Source organism: Monodelphis domestica, chromosome 2 (genome assembly GCF_027887165.1).
Source record: "Monodelphis domestica isolate mMonDom1 chromosome 2, mMonDom1.pri, whole genome shotgun sequence".
Classification (NCBI taxonomy): domain Eukaryota; kingdom Metazoa; phylum Chordata; class Mammalia; order Didelphimorphia; family Didelphidae; genus Monodelphis; species Monodelphis domestica.
The window spans coordinates 542,305,682-542,320,643 of NC_077228.1; the positions used below are offsets into that span (position 1 = coordinate 542,305,682).

The 14,962-nt window shown below is 67.7% G+C and overlaps 3 protein-coding genes across 3 annotated transcripts in view; all 3 read left to right on the forward strand.

The window, feature by feature from the left end:
* Positions 1–2,995: 2,995 nt before the first annotated feature.
* C2H21orf58 (chromosome 2 C21orf58 homolog) lies at positions 2,996–10,070 on the forward strand. Its single transcript, XM_056820164.1, has 8 exons — positions 2,996–3,462; positions 5,961–6,021; positions 6,102–6,175; positions 6,856–7,005; positions 8,536–8,647; positions 8,915–9,036; positions 9,452–9,673; positions 9,753–10,070. Exons 1-8 carry the CDS (start codon positions 3,403–3,405, stop codon positions 10,068–10,070), a joined length of 1,119 nt encoding a protein of 372 aa, XP_056676142.1. The 5' UTR covers positions 2,996–3,402.
* Positions 10,071–10,589: 519 nt separating this feature from the next.
* On the forward strand, positions 10,590–12,449 carry LOC130457586 (translation initiation factor IF-2-like). The gene is made up of 3 exons (XM_056820165.1): positions 10,590–10,717; positions 11,012–11,652; positions 11,978–12,449. The coding sequence occupies exons 2-3, from the start codon at positions 11,037–11,039 to the stop codon at positions 12,100–12,102; spliced, it is 741 nt and encodes a 246-aa protein (XP_056676143.1). The 5' UTR covers positions 10,590–10,717; positions 11,012–11,036; the 3' UTR covers positions 12,103–12,449.
* A 338-nt stretch (positions 12,450–12,787) lies between these two features.
* Positions 12,788–14,962, forward strand: part of LOC103105463 (germinal-center associated nuclear protein-like) — a 37,481-nt gene continuing 35,306 nt past the window's right edge. The window contains exons 1-3 of the mRNA XM_056820168.1: positions 12,788–13,114; positions 13,836–13,975; positions 14,698–14,895. Of these exons, the coding sequence (XP_056676146.1) occupies positions 13,895–13,975; positions 14,698–14,895 (279 nt within the window). The 5' untranslated portion in view covers positions 12,788–13,114; positions 13,836–13,894. The remainder of the gene's footprint in view (positions 13,115–13,835; positions 13,976–14,697; positions 14,896–14,962) is intronic.

A 14,962-nucleotide genomic window follows, 5' to 3' on the forward strand; every position in this document is an offset into this window, starting at 1 on the left:
GAAGTGGCTACTGACCTCAGGGCAGGAGCAGATCTTGTGATCTCCTGATCAGAGCCTTGGATCTCCCAAAGGGTTGCCCATCGCCCCTCCCATCACTCTTCCTACTCCTTCGGGGCAGAGGGCACCCCTACACTTGCTGGTGCTGTGGGGTCACCTCCCCCATTATGGCTTTAGTAATCCTTTCTTTCCAGGTTGGGCTCATCCCTGCACCCCTAAACCTCCATCTCTTGAACTCAGGACTGCCTTCAAGGCTGGAAACGTCCATCTTCCAAGCACAAAGTGGGGAGATGGCATAGGTGTCCTCAGGGCTTGTCTAGACTCTTCCTCCAGCTGCCAGAGAGGAGCTGTGCTGGGCTGGGGGAACCGAAGCCCCTTATTGCCAGGGGGAGTCAAGGGAGAGAGAGCAGGCATTGGCTTTGGAAGGGCCCCTTTTCCTGCTTGTAAAAGCTGGGCAAATTGCTTCCCCCCTTCTCCCCAGTCATCCTGGGAGCCAGGGGCATCTTCCCCAGCGATGAGCCGGGCAGAGGTGACCAGGAATCCCTAAAGTGGCTTGGGCTGGGGGGGTGGGGGGGCAGCGGCAGCCCACCTCCTCTCATGCTCATGGCATCACCTCCCCCCCCCCACACACACACACATTTGGGGACAGGGAATGCAGGGATACCCCAGGGCAGCGCCTCTCCCTCTGGGCTTCTTTCATCGCTCAGCCCAGCCCTGTTTACAAATACACTGCAGGCCAGCCAGAGTGGCTGAGTCTGTGTCCACAATGACTGATAGGACAGTGAGAGGAGGTCAGCCTGGACCCGCTCTGAAGCTAGATCTGAGATCCCCAGATAGAATGCAGCCGGCCAGAGGCACAGCCTGGGCTCCCTCCTCTCGCGCCTTCTTTGCAGGGTTCCACGGGTGGGGATCAGCTGAAAGAAATGGCCAATGATGAGGACAGCCGGCATTCACCTCACCCTGAAGGTTGTCCCACTGGAGCTTCCAAGAACCCCAGAGGCAGGGGCTGTGGCGATGATTCCTCTTCCAGGAAGTCTTCCCCCACCCTCTTCTTGGCAGGGCCTTCCCGCTCTTCCTCACTTCCCATTTCTCCTGTCCCACAGTGTGAACCTGAAGGCAGGCACTGTGGTAAAGCGAGCAAGCTTGTAAGGCCCAGCAGGCACTTAACCAGTGCTAGCTGCCCTCCACCCTCCGCCCTTCGCTGGGGGGACGGGCCACAGACTGCTGAGCACAAAGAGGGGAGACTGAGGAAGGAGCAGCTTCCATCGATTTCTGGAGGCAGGTGTGGGGCTCACGTGAGCCGAGTCCCTGAGGAGAAGTCGGGGTGGCCTCCCCAGCCCTTGGCTTCCTTGGGGCCAGCAGCCCTGTCCTTGTTTCTCCATATCTGGAGCCTCGGCAGCTCTGACGGACGGACTGGAGAAAGGGAGAGACTAGAGGCAGGGGAGACTCAAGAGTGTTGTTCACTGGCAACAGATCCTGGCCCAAATGAAGACTAGGCTTCTGGCTCTGACTCCTTTCTGGAACAAAAGTTCCCCAGTCCTGGCCGGTGCTGTGGGGAGGAAGGGCTCCTCCTTAAACACGCCCCTTTCAAGGGCCTGCCACGTTGTCTTATGAAACCCCCCAATTTACCTTTGTCCCACAGGAACTTGCCTTCAAAGAACCCCCAAGCGGCCCCTTATCCCACGCTGAGCAATAAGCCAGCGGGCACCCATTAAGTACCCTGAATAGGACGGGCCATGGACGCGGCCATTCGTGGTGCATTTTCCCAGAGCCTCGCTTGGGTGCGCGCGACCCTACGTGGTGGCCATAAGAGCTCCGGCTCCCTTGGCCTGATTGAAGCCTTGTTCTTTTACTATTCAGGGCTTCTGGGCCTTTCCAGGGTGGCGGACCACAGCGGGCCCTCAGACTCAGGAGTCCAGTTACGCAGCAGGAAGGGCTCTCTGCCGCCCCAGACCATTGCCATGAGACCCAACCTCTCCCACGTGCTCAGCAGGAAGCTGGGGCCTGGGAGACCCCCCCTCCCCTTCCTGCCCTGTGGCCAGCCGGCGATCTCTAGCCCGGATTCCGTTTCCTAGCTCTTGGAGGATGATGGAGGGAGGAGAAGCCACTTCCCTCGGGGGCCATTTTTCTAAATGCTGGCGAAGGCTGTGGATGGATTCTTCGCTGACTGCGCGAGTTCGGACTTTGCAGGTGTCTGAGGAAGGTCACGGCGGGGGGACAGGCAGGAGGATGGCTGCCCTCTTGGTAACGTGGCCCCATCCAACTTTCAAGGGCCCGGTGGAAAGGCGATGAGGGATGCAGCTCTCGGGCCAGGACCAGGGAGAGCGTCTGAAGGCCGTCCACTTGTCCAGCCTCCTCCCTTGCTAGGCTCAGAGGGCAAAGGCTAGGAAGAAGGAGCACGAGGTTGTTCCTGGGGTGCACACAGGCCCCAGAGCTGAGGTTACGGCCCTTTCCAAATACTCCTCTCTTCTCCTCTGGCCAACAGCTGCTCCTGCACCTTCAGCGCTCCTGAAATCCCCTGCCTGGCTGGAGCAGGGCACGTGGGCAAACGCGTTGCTTGGTGCTGGACAGAAGTTGGGCCCTCCGGTGTGGGGGACTCCTGGGGCCGAGGGCTCCTCTTTGCCAAAGGGAGACGGCACAGAAGCAGCCTAGACAAGGGCGATTTTTCAAAAGACAGACGAGTGGACGTTTTGTGGCCGGCGCCCCTTCCCGGCCGGAGAAGATTCCAGGCTCTTTCCGCTTTGCTCCAGGAACCCAGAAAGCCTTGGGTTGGGGGCTCCCCCAGGCCGCGTGCCTTCTTCCTCCTCCCAGGAGCCTCTGGCCACTTCTCTCCCTTTGCGCCCCTTCACCACTTCTTGGTCTCCAGAAGCATTCTTGGCACGGCGCTGGGCCCCGAGGGGAGGAACCCGGGACTTGGAGGCCGGCGCCTCGGCTGCCCCCTGAACGCTTGCACCCAGGAGTCCCCCCCCTTGGGGATGGGTCCCATCCGAGGCCCAGCCAGTGGAGCTGCCAGACCCTAGAGAGAGGCTCCCGGAGCTCCGGCCGCGGCTCAGGAGCAGAGCTGAGCCTGGAGCTCTGGTCCGGACACGAATCCTCCCCTGTGGGCGGCCGAGATTCTCCCAAGCACGAGGGAGGCCTTACGGGGCGGCCCAGGAGAGAGCCTGGGAGCCGCCCAGCTTGCTCTCCGAAGCATGCGGAGCAGCCTTCTTGGCCCCTCCCCCCCTGGCACCCAGACCTGGGCTGGCTTGGGGAAGGGCGCCACACCTGCCAAGAAGCTTGTTGACAGCCAACGGTGGGATCCTAGCAACGCCCGGCCGACACCTCCCCAGAAACCCCTGGTCCCGGCAACGGCCGGCCGCCGCCAGAGAGAGCCCTTTGGCCCGCTGACCCCCGCAGCCCTCGGCCATGGCGGACGCCTCCGTCGCTGACCAGATGATGCGGCTGAAGCTCAAACTCTTGGAAAAGGTACCGAGGCTGCCCGGGGAGCCTGGGCAGGGAAGGAGCCCGAGTGGCGGCTCGCAGGGACGTTCTTCCTCTCCGGGAACGCCTCCAGCGAGCGGCCCCTTTTCTCCCCGAGCCCTGGTGGCCTGGCCAGGCAGCAAGCAGATGGTGGCGGGACGAAGGAGGGCCAGAGGCAGCCTGAGCCCCCGGGGGCACCCCGTAGGCCTGAGGGCAGGGAGGGCGGCCTGGGGGAGGCCCCTCGGCTGAAAGGCGAGCGCCAGCCAATGCAGGCGAGCTCAGACCGCCGAGGAATGCCGCCCGCCCAGGGCCTCTCCATCACCCTGGGCAGCCCACACTGCCATCTGTGCCGCCAGAGCAAGGAGCCTCTGGGGGGCTTCCATGTCTCCTCCGGGCCAGGGCGATCTCAGGCCGCCCCGTCCTGGCCCCAAAGCTCCGATGATGCTCCTGGAGCTGGGACTCGTCCCAGAGGCAGTTTCCTCAGTCTTCCCGGCTTCTGAAGGCTCCCAGGGCGCCCTGGGGCCCCAGAGCCCAGCTCTGACCCTGCCCAGGGGGAAGAGACTAAGGCTCAGGCGCTCTGCCCCGGGAGTCCCAGTGTAAGCCCAGGCCCTGCGTCCTGCGGGTGGCCGGGGGAGAGCCGGGGTCTTTGCCAGGTGAAGCGCAGAGGAGGGCTCCGGGGCTCCATCGGGACTCGCTTCTCCCGACTCCGGACAGAAGCCAGGAGGGGGCCGCGCCGTCTCCCTCCGCAGCTGCCCCTGGGGAGCGCCCGAGGACGGGCAAGTGGCAGCGGGCCTCCTGGACAGGGCACGGCTTGGAGCACCCGAGGGCTCCTCCTTAGAAGCACCTCGCAGCGCTGCCCGCAGTGGCTCTGCCGGCACTCGTCTCTTTACGAGCACGCGGCGGCCCTCCTTTTCAACTCACACCCCCGCCAAGGTGCCCCCCGGTGCTCCCCAGGTTCATCTGCAAGAAGGGAAGCGCCATGCAGCCCGCTGACCTCCGAGGGGCTCCGCAGCCCCCCTGTATCCTCGGGGAGAGATATGGAGACAGGCAGCAGCCAGACGGGGGACGGATGGATGGAGGGCAGGCAGGCAGGCAGCCGGCCAGATGCGCAGGAAGGCAGACAGACGGACAGACAGATGCGCAGGAAGGCAGACAGATGCACAGGAAGGGGGACAGACAGATGCGCAGGAAGGCAGACAGATGGACAGACAGATGCACAGGAAGGCAGACAGATGCGCAGGAAGGCAGACAGATGGACAGACAGATGCACAGGAAGGGGGACAGACAGATGCGCAGGAAGGCAGACAGATGCGCAGGAAGGCAGACAGATGGACAGACAGATGCACAGGAAGGCAGACAGATGCGCAGGAAGGCAGACAGATGGACAGACAGATGCACAGGAAGGGGGACAGACAGATGCGCAGGAAGGCAGACAGATGCGCAGGAAGGCAGACAGATGGACAGACAGATGCGCAGGAAGGCAGACAGATGGACAGACAGATGCACAGGAAGGCAGACAGATGGACAGACAGATGCGCAGGAAGGCAGATGGACAGACAGATGCACAGGAAGGGGGACAAACAGATGTGCAGGAAGGCAGACAGACAGACAGATGCGCAGGACAGATGGGGGGACAGACCTCTCGCCCCCTACAGGCAGGGGCTATTCCCTCTTCTCTGGCCCTACAAGTCTGCCCCCTGTTTTGCACACACAGTGCCAGGTGCCAAGTTCGAATTTCTTGAACGCCTGCTCCAGCTGTGTGGGTGTCCTCGTGCCCAGAAGCCTCTGCGGCACTTGCAGGCCGGGCCGCGCTTCTCGAGCCCCACAACGCCCAGGTGGCCCCATTCCCAAGGGCCTGCGTGTTGGCCGCAGCGGCGCCCTTCGCGCTCCCCATCCTAGAGGGCCGCCCCCCTCCCGGGCTCGGCCGTCGGGCTTCAGGGCAGGGGTGGGCCTGGCGTCGGAGGATACGGGTTCAAATTCCGACTCTTCTCCCCGCTGACCCCGGACCAGGAGGAGGGTGTCCTGTGCCAGGTCCGAGGGACAAAAGGGTCTCCGTCCTCGTACCTGGGGCTGGGCTGGGGGCCTCGGCGGTCCCCCAGCTCTGGGTCAGAACGGAAGCTCCTCCCCGGCCCTGCCCGGGCCCCTTAGCCGGCCGGCTCGGGCACTCCCTGGAGGCCGCTTGCGCCCTGGGGACGGGGACAAGAAGGGCGACTCTGCCCGTCCTCCAGGCCCCGGAGGAGCCCCAGAGCCAGAGCTGGGCCGGTCTGCCCTCGGCCTCTGCTCCGAACCTGACAGCCAGCCGATGAGGTGCCTGTTATCCTCCCCCCGTTTTACGGAGGAGGAAAGGGAGGTTCGGAGAGAGGCCCAGTGAATGGCGCCAGGGGCAGGATTCGAATCCAGCCTCAAGTGCAACGTGGCCCATGCAGCGTGACACAGCCCAGCCTGCCGGGCGCGGGATCACCAGGGTCCTGACGTGGGCCGCCATCTTGGCGTTTCTTTCACAGAAGTTAGAGGCAGAGCGAGAAAACATGGAGGACCACGTGGAGCCGGCCCACATAGCAGCGGGTAAGGGGGCTGGGGGGGCCCTGGGGGGGCCGGCAGCGCCCCCGAGGCCTTTGCCAGAGCTCGGCCGTGCCTCCCCCCAGGGACGTACGATGGAGAGGACGCCATTTTGCAGAGCGCCTTGAGAAGGAGAAAGGAGCTCCTGCACCAGCTCCGGGTAGGCGCCAAAGGGCCTTCGAGCCGCCGCTGGCCCAGCCTCCGCAGGGTTTCCCGGGGACCCTCCCCAGAGCCGGGGCTTCGGGGGCATCTCCTAGGCTCCGCCATGACCGACAGAACGAGCGCTTAGGGCGCTTGGTCCGGCCCTGCGGCTGCAGGCTCAGGGAGAGCCCAGCTGGAGTCTGGTCACAGACACGCACTCACTTGGCCTGTGACTGTCTGCCTCAGTTTCCCCAGATGTAAGACGGAGATGACAAGAGCACCTCCCTGTCGGGGATGTTGGAAAACCTCTTTGCAGGGAGCAAAAGGGGAAGGGAAGAAGCATTTACAAAGGCCCTCCTGCGTGCCTGGCACTGCCAAGCACTGGGCAATACCATCTTGTCTGAGGCCCTAAAGGTGCCCGCTAGCCCTGCAAATGATGCCAGCTGCCTTTACTTCAGCCCTCATCCCTTTTCTTCAGTCTTGGCTTTCCCGTAGGGCACCAGAGCGGTCACTTGTGCAAATAGCTGGCCTCTAGAGCCGACTTCCTGTGTGCCAGGTTCAAATCCCACCCCAGATGCCGACAAGCAGGTCACGTCCCCTCCGAGGCCTGTCCGGTCCTGGGTTCAGGAGTCTCTTTGCCCTCGTCCCCCAAGCATGGCCGTGGGAGGCTCCCCCTTCCTGAAACTCCCTCCTTTGCAGGAGCAGCGCCTCCTGGAAGAGCTCTCGGGGCCCTCTACCTGGGGAGGGAGCCCCCCCAAAAGCTACAGACCAGAGGGGCTCCTGGGCCCTGGGTACCAGCCCTTCCCTGCTGGACTACAGCCAGAGCAGCCCAGGATCATCCAGCAGACTGTAAGGAAGGAGGGGAAGGAGGGGAAGGAAGGAAGGAAGGAAGGAAGGAAGGAAGGAAGGAAGGAAGGAAGGAAGGAAGGAAGGAAGGAAGGAAGGAAGGAAGGAAGGAAGGAAGGAAGGAAGGAAGGAAGGAAGGAAGGAAGGAAGGAAGGAAGGAAGGAAGGAAGGGAGGGAGGGAGGGAGGGAGGGAGGAAGGAAGGGAAGGAAGGAAGGAAGGAAGGAAGGAAGGAAGGAAGGAAGGAAGGAAGGAAGGAAGGAAGGAAGGAAGGAAGGAAGGAGGGAAGGAAGGAAGGGAGGGAGGAAGGAAGGAAGGAAGGAAGGAAGGAAGGAAGGAAGGAAGGGAGGGAGGGAGGGAGGGAGGAAGGAAGGAAGGAAGGAAGGAAGGAAGGAAGGAAGGAAGGAAGGAAGGAAGGAAGGAAGGAAGGAAGGAAGGAAGGAAGGAAGGAAGGGAGGGAGGGAGGGAGGAAGGAAGGAAGGAAGGAAGGAAGGAAGGAAGGAAGGAAGGAAGGAAGGAAGGGAGGGAGGGAGGAAGGAAGGAAGGAAGGAAGGAAGGAAGGAAGGAAGGAAGGAAGGAAGGAAGGAGGGAAGGAAGGAAGGAAGGAAGGAAGGAAGGAGGGAAGGAAGGAAGGAAGGAAGGAAGGAAGGAAGGAAGGAAGGAAGGAAGGAAGGAAGGAAGGAAGGAAGGAAGGAAGGAAGGAAAGAGGGAGGGAAGGAAGGAAGGAAGGAAGGAAGGAAAGAGGGAGGGAAGGAAGGAAGGAAGGAAGGAAGGAAGGAAGGAAGGAAGGAAGGAAGGAAGGAAGGAAGGAAGGAAGGAAGGAAGGAGGGAAGGAAGGAAGGAAGGAAGGAAGGAAGGAAGGAGGGAAGGAAGGAAGGAAGGAAGGAAGGAAGGAAGGAAGGAAGGAAAGAGGGAGGGAAGGAAGGAAGGAAGAAAGGAGGGAGGGAAGGAGGGAAGGAAGAAAGGAGGGAAGGAAAAAGGTAGAAAAGGAAGGAGGGAGGGAGAGAGAGAGAGGGAGAGAGGGAAGGAGGGAGGTAGGGAAGGAGGGAGGGAGAGGAGGAGGCAGGCAGGCAGGCCTTGCCCTCCCCAGGCTCAGACGTGGGGGCTGGGACAGTCCTGGGCATTGGTGCAGGTTGAGAAGGAGCAGCAGGGGAAGGCAGGCAGAGGAGAGCCTGGTGGGCAGCTCCAGAGCGGGGAGGGGGCACAGTCAGAGCCCGAGCCCAGAGCTGGCGCTTCCTTCCCAAGCCAAGAGCAGAGCTCTGACCGCTGGGCCCAGAACATCCTGGCAGGGATTCCCACGGCCCCCCTTGTCTTGGGGCGCCTGGCTCTGCCTCTTACTGTTGGGGTGGTGGGCCCCCTGCCCGTGCCTCAGTTTCTCCCCCTTGAAGTGGAGCGTTTGGAGCGGGCAGGCTTCGAGGTCCCTTTGCCCTCTAAGGCCCGGGGCATCCTTGGCTCGAAGAACCGGCTCTGAGCTGGGTTTGGGGTCCCCGGGGGGCCAGGGTTAGGCCTGGAGTGCTTCCCTTTGGCCCTCGTAGGTACCCCAGCCGCCCGCCACCATCATCCAGCAGCTGCCTCAGCAGCCCCTCATCACCCAGATCCCCCCCGCGCCCACCTACCCCCCCCAGAGGTCAGGAAGCATCCGGGAAGGTAAGGTACCCCCTCGGGCAGCCTCCCCTCCCCCTCAGGCCCTCTTCTCCAAGGCTCAGGGCGAGGTCCGCCCCCCCAGCCTTGCCCTCAATGGCCTGGGCCCCCCCCTGCCCCTTGGCGGGGCTCCTCGGGGCGAGGGGTGGGCCTGACACCCCGCAGGGCCTTCTAGTTCTAGGCTGGGCCCCTGACAGGACAGTGAAGGAGGGCTGCCTGGAGGTGGCGCCCCTGGGGGGGTCGGGCTGGCCCGTGATGCTGCGGTCCTGGCAGACATGGTGGAGATGATGCTGATGCAGAACGCCCAGATGCACCAGATCGTCATGCACAACATGATGCTGAAGGTCCTGCCGCCCGGCGACTCGGGGGCCCCTTGGCTTCGGGCCGCTCAGCAGGTAGGCCGCCGGGCATCCGGGCCGGGGCTCTCCCCCGTGGCCGCGGCTTGCTCCCGACCCCAGACGTCCAGGGGGTGCCCGGACCCCCCCAGCCATGGGGCCTCCTCGGCACAGGCCCGGGAGGGGCTTCCCGTGGCCGGCCTCTGGGCGCTCTCTTCTTCCCCCCAGACACTCACCGGCCTCAGTTTTCTCCTCTGTAAAACGGGGATGCCCGGCGCTGCCCAGGCTCCCGGCTCGAGGGCTGAGTCCAAGAGGCGGCCTCACGGCCCTCCTCGGGGTGCTGGATCTGGGGGCCCCTCCCTGGGCCTGCGCTGGGCAGGCACCCCCTGAGCGCCCGAAGGGACGCCCCCTATTGCAGATGGGGCCACCGACAGAGGGCCCGGCCTTCTCACGGGGGCTCCCTTTGTGCGCTCAGGATGCCCAGCGTGCCCAGCCGTGGGCGCCGCGCGCCGACAAGCCGAGGGCGGCCTCGGTCCACCACCACCACCACTACGGCCCCCCCCGGCCTGCAGGCCCTTCCCGCCGCCCTGCCCTCCGTGGGCTACCCCGTGTGGCCGCCCCTGCTGCCGGCGCCCGGCCTGCAGCCCCCCGTCCGGCACGTGATGGGGCCCACGACCACCGTGCCGGCCCTCCACACGTAAGTGCCAGGCGGGGCCCCGACGCCCGTGCGAGAGCGCCGAGGGCGCCGCGAGCTAACGCCGGTCTCTTTCCTAAAGGGTGGCATCCGGCGGGGCCCTCCCGGGCCTGCCCCCGGGCCTGTGAGCCCTGCCCCGCGCACGCGCTCCTGGGCCAGACCGAGCGCACCCCGCGGCCCCAGACGGCCGGCAGGAGGGCCGGACGGGACAGGAACAATAAAGTCTCCCAGCAGAGCCGCGCCTCCGTGTCCTCCTCACTCTGCAGGGGATTCTGGGTCGGGCGCGGGCAGGCTGGGGCAGGGCCAGGGGGCCGCCGAGTCTAGCCTCCTGGCTTTGGGGGGCCCCGGTGGAGGCTGCAGGGAGGAGCCCCCCCGGGGAGTCCCCCCCAAAGGGGGCTAAAGCCACCCCACCGGAGAGCGAAGGCGTTCTTGGTGTTGGGACAAAAGCCCTGCCAGGGGCCCAGCACAGTGCTCAGTGCCCGGAGCCGCGAGGTCCTTGCACTCTGCCTGACGGGGCGCCCTGGGCGCCCCCCTCCTCCCCTCGGAGCCTTCGGGTGCTCTGGCGGTGGGGTCCAGAGAGGCCCGAACCCTGGCCTCCTCCCCGCCCCCCGCTGGCCCCAGGGCCGAGGAGCTGAGCCCTCCCTGCACCCGGCTCTGCTGCCCGGCCGTGGCCCGTGACTCGTCTGGGCTCTGGGGGGGCATGCCTGCCTCCCTGGGGTCCCCCGCTTCAACAGGTCTTGTGGGAGCCCCCGCGACGCCCCCGGGGCCTCGGTTTCCCCAACTGTAGAGTGGGGGCCTCACCCTGGGCCCAGGGTCCACTAGGCCCACGCTGGGGTGCGGCTGGGCCCTCCCAGTCTGGGTTTCCTGTGGGGGGAGTGGCTGCTCCTCCCCCGCCCCTCCCCCTCCCAGGCCTGAGTTTCCTGTGGGGGGGTGGCTGCTCCTCCCCTGGCCCGCCCCTCCGTGGAGCTCCGCCTGCCCCAGGAGCCAGGCGCCCCCTCGTGGTACCCAGCCGGGCAGGCCGGTGCAGGCTCGGTGCTTCTGCTCTGGGTAGGTGCAGGGCCCGCAGGGCCCGAGGGGGCTCTGGGTGTCCTCAGGCGGGGGGAGGGGAGGCGGGGGGCGGAGCAGGAGCTTCTGTGCTCCGGGAGGCCCCCCCAGCCCAGCAGGCAGCACCGCCCGGGGGAGGGGAGGCAGCAGAGGCCAGAGCTGCCTCCAGGAAGTGGGCCGGGTCAGGGGACTTGGCCAAGGTCTCCGCAGGGTGGGAGGCAGGGGAGGGTGCTGGGCCGGTGGGGGGCTGCAGGGCCCCTGAGCCCGGGGCTCCCCCAACACCCCTTTTCTCCTCAGGCCTCCCCCAGACACCCCTGCAGCCATGAACCCCAACAGCCTCGGTGGGGGTCAGCAGCCCACGTCCAGCGCCCCGAGGAGGCTCCTCTTTGCGGGGGGCTCTGCGGAGTCCAAGGCCAGGTCCACACGGGGCTCCCCGGGCCCCCACCCTGGCCCGGAGAGACGCGGGGCCCCCCGACATCCGCGGCCCCTGAGGTTCCCCGGCCCGGAGGCCTCGGGCCTGCCCAACCACCAGCCCTTGGGGGGCCCCCCCATCCCCGGCTACTCGTCGGGGGACACGTCCCGGGGCGCTCTGGGGAGAGGCGAGCTGGCCTTCCGGGCCTTCCCCAGGAGGCAGGGCCCCCGGCCGGAGGCCCCCGCCGCCCCCGGGGCAGGGGAGCTGGAGGCCTCCTCGCTGCCCCCCGGCCTGGCCTCGGCCCTGCTGGGCCCCCGCGACAAGGTGAAGAAGAGGCTGCCCAGAGCCCCGGCCGAGAGCCCGCGCGGCGCCCCCGGGGAGGCCTGCGGCGGCCCCAAGAGGCTCAAGGCGGAGCCCCAGGCCGTGGAGAAGTGGGCGCTGGGGCCCATGGGCGACCACCCCCTGAACCGCTGCCCGGCCCCGCTGGGCTGGCCCAGACCCGGCCCAAAGGAGACGCCGAGCGCAGGTACGGCCTCCGCGGCCTCCGTTTGCCCGTGCGGAGGTGGGGCAGAGGCCCGACCATTGGGCTCCCCTTCGCTGCCGGAGGCAGCAGAGGGGGCGCGGGCTCCGGGGTGGGGGGCTCGGGTTCGAATCCCACCTCAGCCCCCTCGAATGGGTTGGGGCTCCCTGCACACATCTGGGGGGCCTCCAGACGTGGCTTCGCCCCCTGCCTCTGGTGAGTCGTAGCTGGGGGGTCCCCGCCCAACCCCCGCGGCCCTCGGTGTCCTCATCTGCAAAAGGGGCACACGGTGGCGGGGAGGCGGCCCTCAGCTCCCCGACCTCCCGTTCAGGGCCTGATGCGAGAGCGCGCCCGTCCCAAGAGCTGCTGCCGTGCCGGGACAAGGGCGCCCCGCAGGACTCGGCCTCGGCTCCTCCGCCCTCCTTCGCCAGGGGCGACCTCCCCGGCCACAGGTAGGACCGGGCCTCGGGGAGCTCCGGGACGCCCCGCTCCGGCCGGCTGTCCGTCGGCCTCCCAAGGAGGCATCGGGGTGGGCTGAGGCCCGGGTGACCTCCCGGCCTTCACCTGCTGCCTGGGCCGGCCCCGAGCCTTCGAGACGGCGGGCGGGCGGGCGGCCGCGGGGCTCCCAGCGGCCGTAGCGGCCTCGAGCCTCTGCCGCGTTGGGTCCCCGCGATCCAAGCTGCCCCCTCTGCTCGCGCCCGCGTGCCGGGTCTGGGGCTCTCCAGGACCCCAAGATCCTGCCACCGGCTGGCCAGGGAAAAGTCCTGATCGCGTCGGAGCTGGGCCTCAAGGAAACCCCAGAGGGGAGGGGGCTGGGGGCCCGGGGGGCTGGGGGCTGGGGGCCCGGGGGGCTGGGGGCTGGGGGTCCGGGGGGCTGGGGGGCTGGGGGGCTGGGAAGCTGGGGGGCTGGGGCCCGGGGGGCTGGGGCTGGGGGTCCGGGGGGCTGGGGGCTGGGGGTCCGGGGGGCTGGGGGGCTGGGGGGCTGGGAAGCTGGGGGGCTGGGGCCCGGGGGGCTGGGGGCTGGGGGTCCGGGGGGCTGGGGGTCCGGGGGGCTGGGGGGCTGAGGGTCCGGGGGGCTGGGGGCTGGGGGTCCGGGGGGCTGGGGGCTGGGGGTCCGGGGGGCTGAGGGGCTGGGGGGGCTGGGAAGCTGGGGGGCTGGGGCCCGGGGGGCTGGGGGGCTGGGGCCCGGGGGGGCTGGGGACCGGGGGGGCTGGAGGTCCACGGGGCCGGGAGCCAAGGCCTGAGCTCCTTGTCGCCCCTTCTGCTCCCAGCTGCTCCCCCCTGAGGCCGGCCCTTCCCTGGACACAACAGCCCGGGCCCGATGCCTCCCTGCTGGCCCCCAAGGCGAAGGCCCCCGAGGGCCCGGGGTCCCCCCTGGCCTCCGTGGCCAGCTTGGCCTGCACGGTGGCGCGGACGTCCGAAGAGAAGTACAGTCTCCTCAACTACAGGGACAAGCTCCTGAGGCAAGGTGCGGGCGGCGGCGGGGGAAGGCCCGGCGCGCTCCCCGCGGGGGTCGCTTCACCCGGGTCTGCCTCGGTCTCCGAGGCCGTAAGAGGGGGAGAGCGCCGCCCCCTCCTTCCCAGGGGCCTAGTGAGGGCCGAGGGAGGCCCCCGTAAAGTCCCGTTTAAAGGGGGCGCCCTCGGAGCTGTCTTGGGGGCAAGAAATGGGCCTTCCAGGCGGCCACCCAGCGCTCAGCTCAGTAGCAGGATTTGCACCCAAGTCTTCTTGACGCCAAGGTCTAGCCCTCTGTCTGTCCGGCGGGGCTGGCCCTCGTGCCAGGCGGGGACCCAGGGAAAGGCCGGGAGGGCCTGGCCAGCCCGGGGAGGAGAAGCCTAGCGGGACCCACGAGCTCTTCTGTGGGCCAGGATGAGCCCGTCCTGCCGGGCCCCAAGGGCAGGGCCGGGGAGGAGGGAGAGAAGATACAGAGAGATGCCTGAATGGCCTCCACTGTGCCAGCATGGGAGGCGGGGGCTCCCCTCCTTGTCCTGTGGTCTGGAGAGTAAGAATCCATCCGTCTGTCTGTACATCCGTCCGTCCATCCATCCGTCCATCCATCCGTCCATCCGTCCATCCATCCATCCATCCGTCCGTCCAATCCCCCCCCAGCCAGCCAGCCATGCCCTGCAGCTCGGGTGTGTGTCCAGGCGGGGGCTGGCCAGCTGAGTGCCGCCTTGTGTCCGCTCTCCCAGCCCAGGTCAAGAGGACAGACCTGGAGCAGGCCAAGCCGCTGGTGGGGACGTGCCCCGACATGTGTCCCGAGAAGGAGCGCTACATGAGAGAGAGCCGGAAGCAGCTGAGCATCTTCGAGACCCTCCCGGGCTCAGACAAGGTACCTGGGGCGGGGGCACGCTCGGGCAGCTCCGGGGGGGGGCACGCTCGGGCAGCTCCGGGGGGGGCACGCTCGGGCAGCTCCGGGGGGGGGCACGCTCGGGCAGCTCCGGGGGGGGGCACGCTCGGGCAGCTCTGGGGGGGGGGGCACGCTCGGGCAGCTCCGGGGGGGGGCACGCTCGGGCAGCTCCGGGGGGGCACGCTCGGGCAGCTCCGGGGGGGCACGCTCGGGCAGCTCCGGGGGGGCCACGCTCGGGCAGCTCTGGGTGGGGGGGGCACGCTCGGGCAGCTCCGGGGGGGGCACGCTCGGGCAGCTCTGGGTGGGGGGGGCACGCTCGGGCAGCTCCGGGGGGGGGCACGCTTGGGCAGCTCTGGGGGGGGGGGCACGCTCGGGCAGCTCCGGGGGGGGCACGCTCGGGCAGCTCCGGGGGGGGGGGCACGCTCGGGCAGCTCCGGGGGGGGGGCACGCTCGGGCAGCTCCGGGGGGGGGGGCACGCTCGGGCAGCTCCGGGGGGGGGGGCACGCTCGGGCAGCTCCGGGGCCTGGCAGGCATCAATTGCCCTTTGATTCCCGACTCATCCACTGCTCTTGGACCTCTGGCGCCCCGAGAGGGACCGCAGCAGCGGGGCAGAGCCAGGGTCGGTCTCTGGGGGACGCCGTCCGCCGAGGGGCCGCGTTGGGTAGAGGTGGGGCCGCTGACCCCGGCGCGCTCGGCGTCCTCAGGTGGACCACGGGGCGGCCATCAAGGAGTACAGCCGGTCTTCGGCGGACCAGGAGGAGCCGCTGGCGCACGAGCTGCGGCCATCGCGGGTCCTGAGCATGACCATGGACTACCTGGTGACGCACATCATGGACCGGGCGGAGGGCACGTGCCGGGAGTGGTACGACTTCGTGTGGAACCGGACGCGCGGCCTCCGCAAGGTGAGCTCGTCCGCCCGAGGCTAAAGCCGCTCTCTGGCCCTCCTCGCCGCGCCCTGCGCGGGGGCCC

What these genes read in the sequence shown, in the direction of transcription:
- C2H21orf58 (XM_056820164.1), top strand. Translation starts at nt 3,403, where the DNA reads ATGGCGGACGCCTCCGTCGCTGACCAGATGATGCGGCTGAAGCTCAAA. An exon ending in GCCGGCCCACATAGCAGCGG is followed by an intron (nt 6,022 to 6,101) that starts GTAAGGGGGCTG and finishes GCCTCCCCCCAG; the next exon opens with GGACGTACGATGGAGAGGAC. An exon ending in GGCTTCGGGCCGCTCAGCAG is followed by an intron (nt 9,037 to 9,451) that starts GTAGGCCGCCGG and finishes TTGTGCGCTCAG; the next exon opens with GATGCCCAGCGTGCCCAGCC.
- LOC130457586 (XM_056820165.1), top strand. Translation starts at nt 11,037, where the DNA reads ATGAACCCCAACAGCCTCGGTGGGGGTCAGCAGCCCACGTCCAGCGCC. An exon ending in AAAGGAGACGCCGAGCGCAG is followed by an intron (nt 11,653 to 11,977) that starts GTACGGCCTCCG and finishes CCTCCCGTTCAG; the next exon opens with GGCCTGATGCGAGAGCGCGC.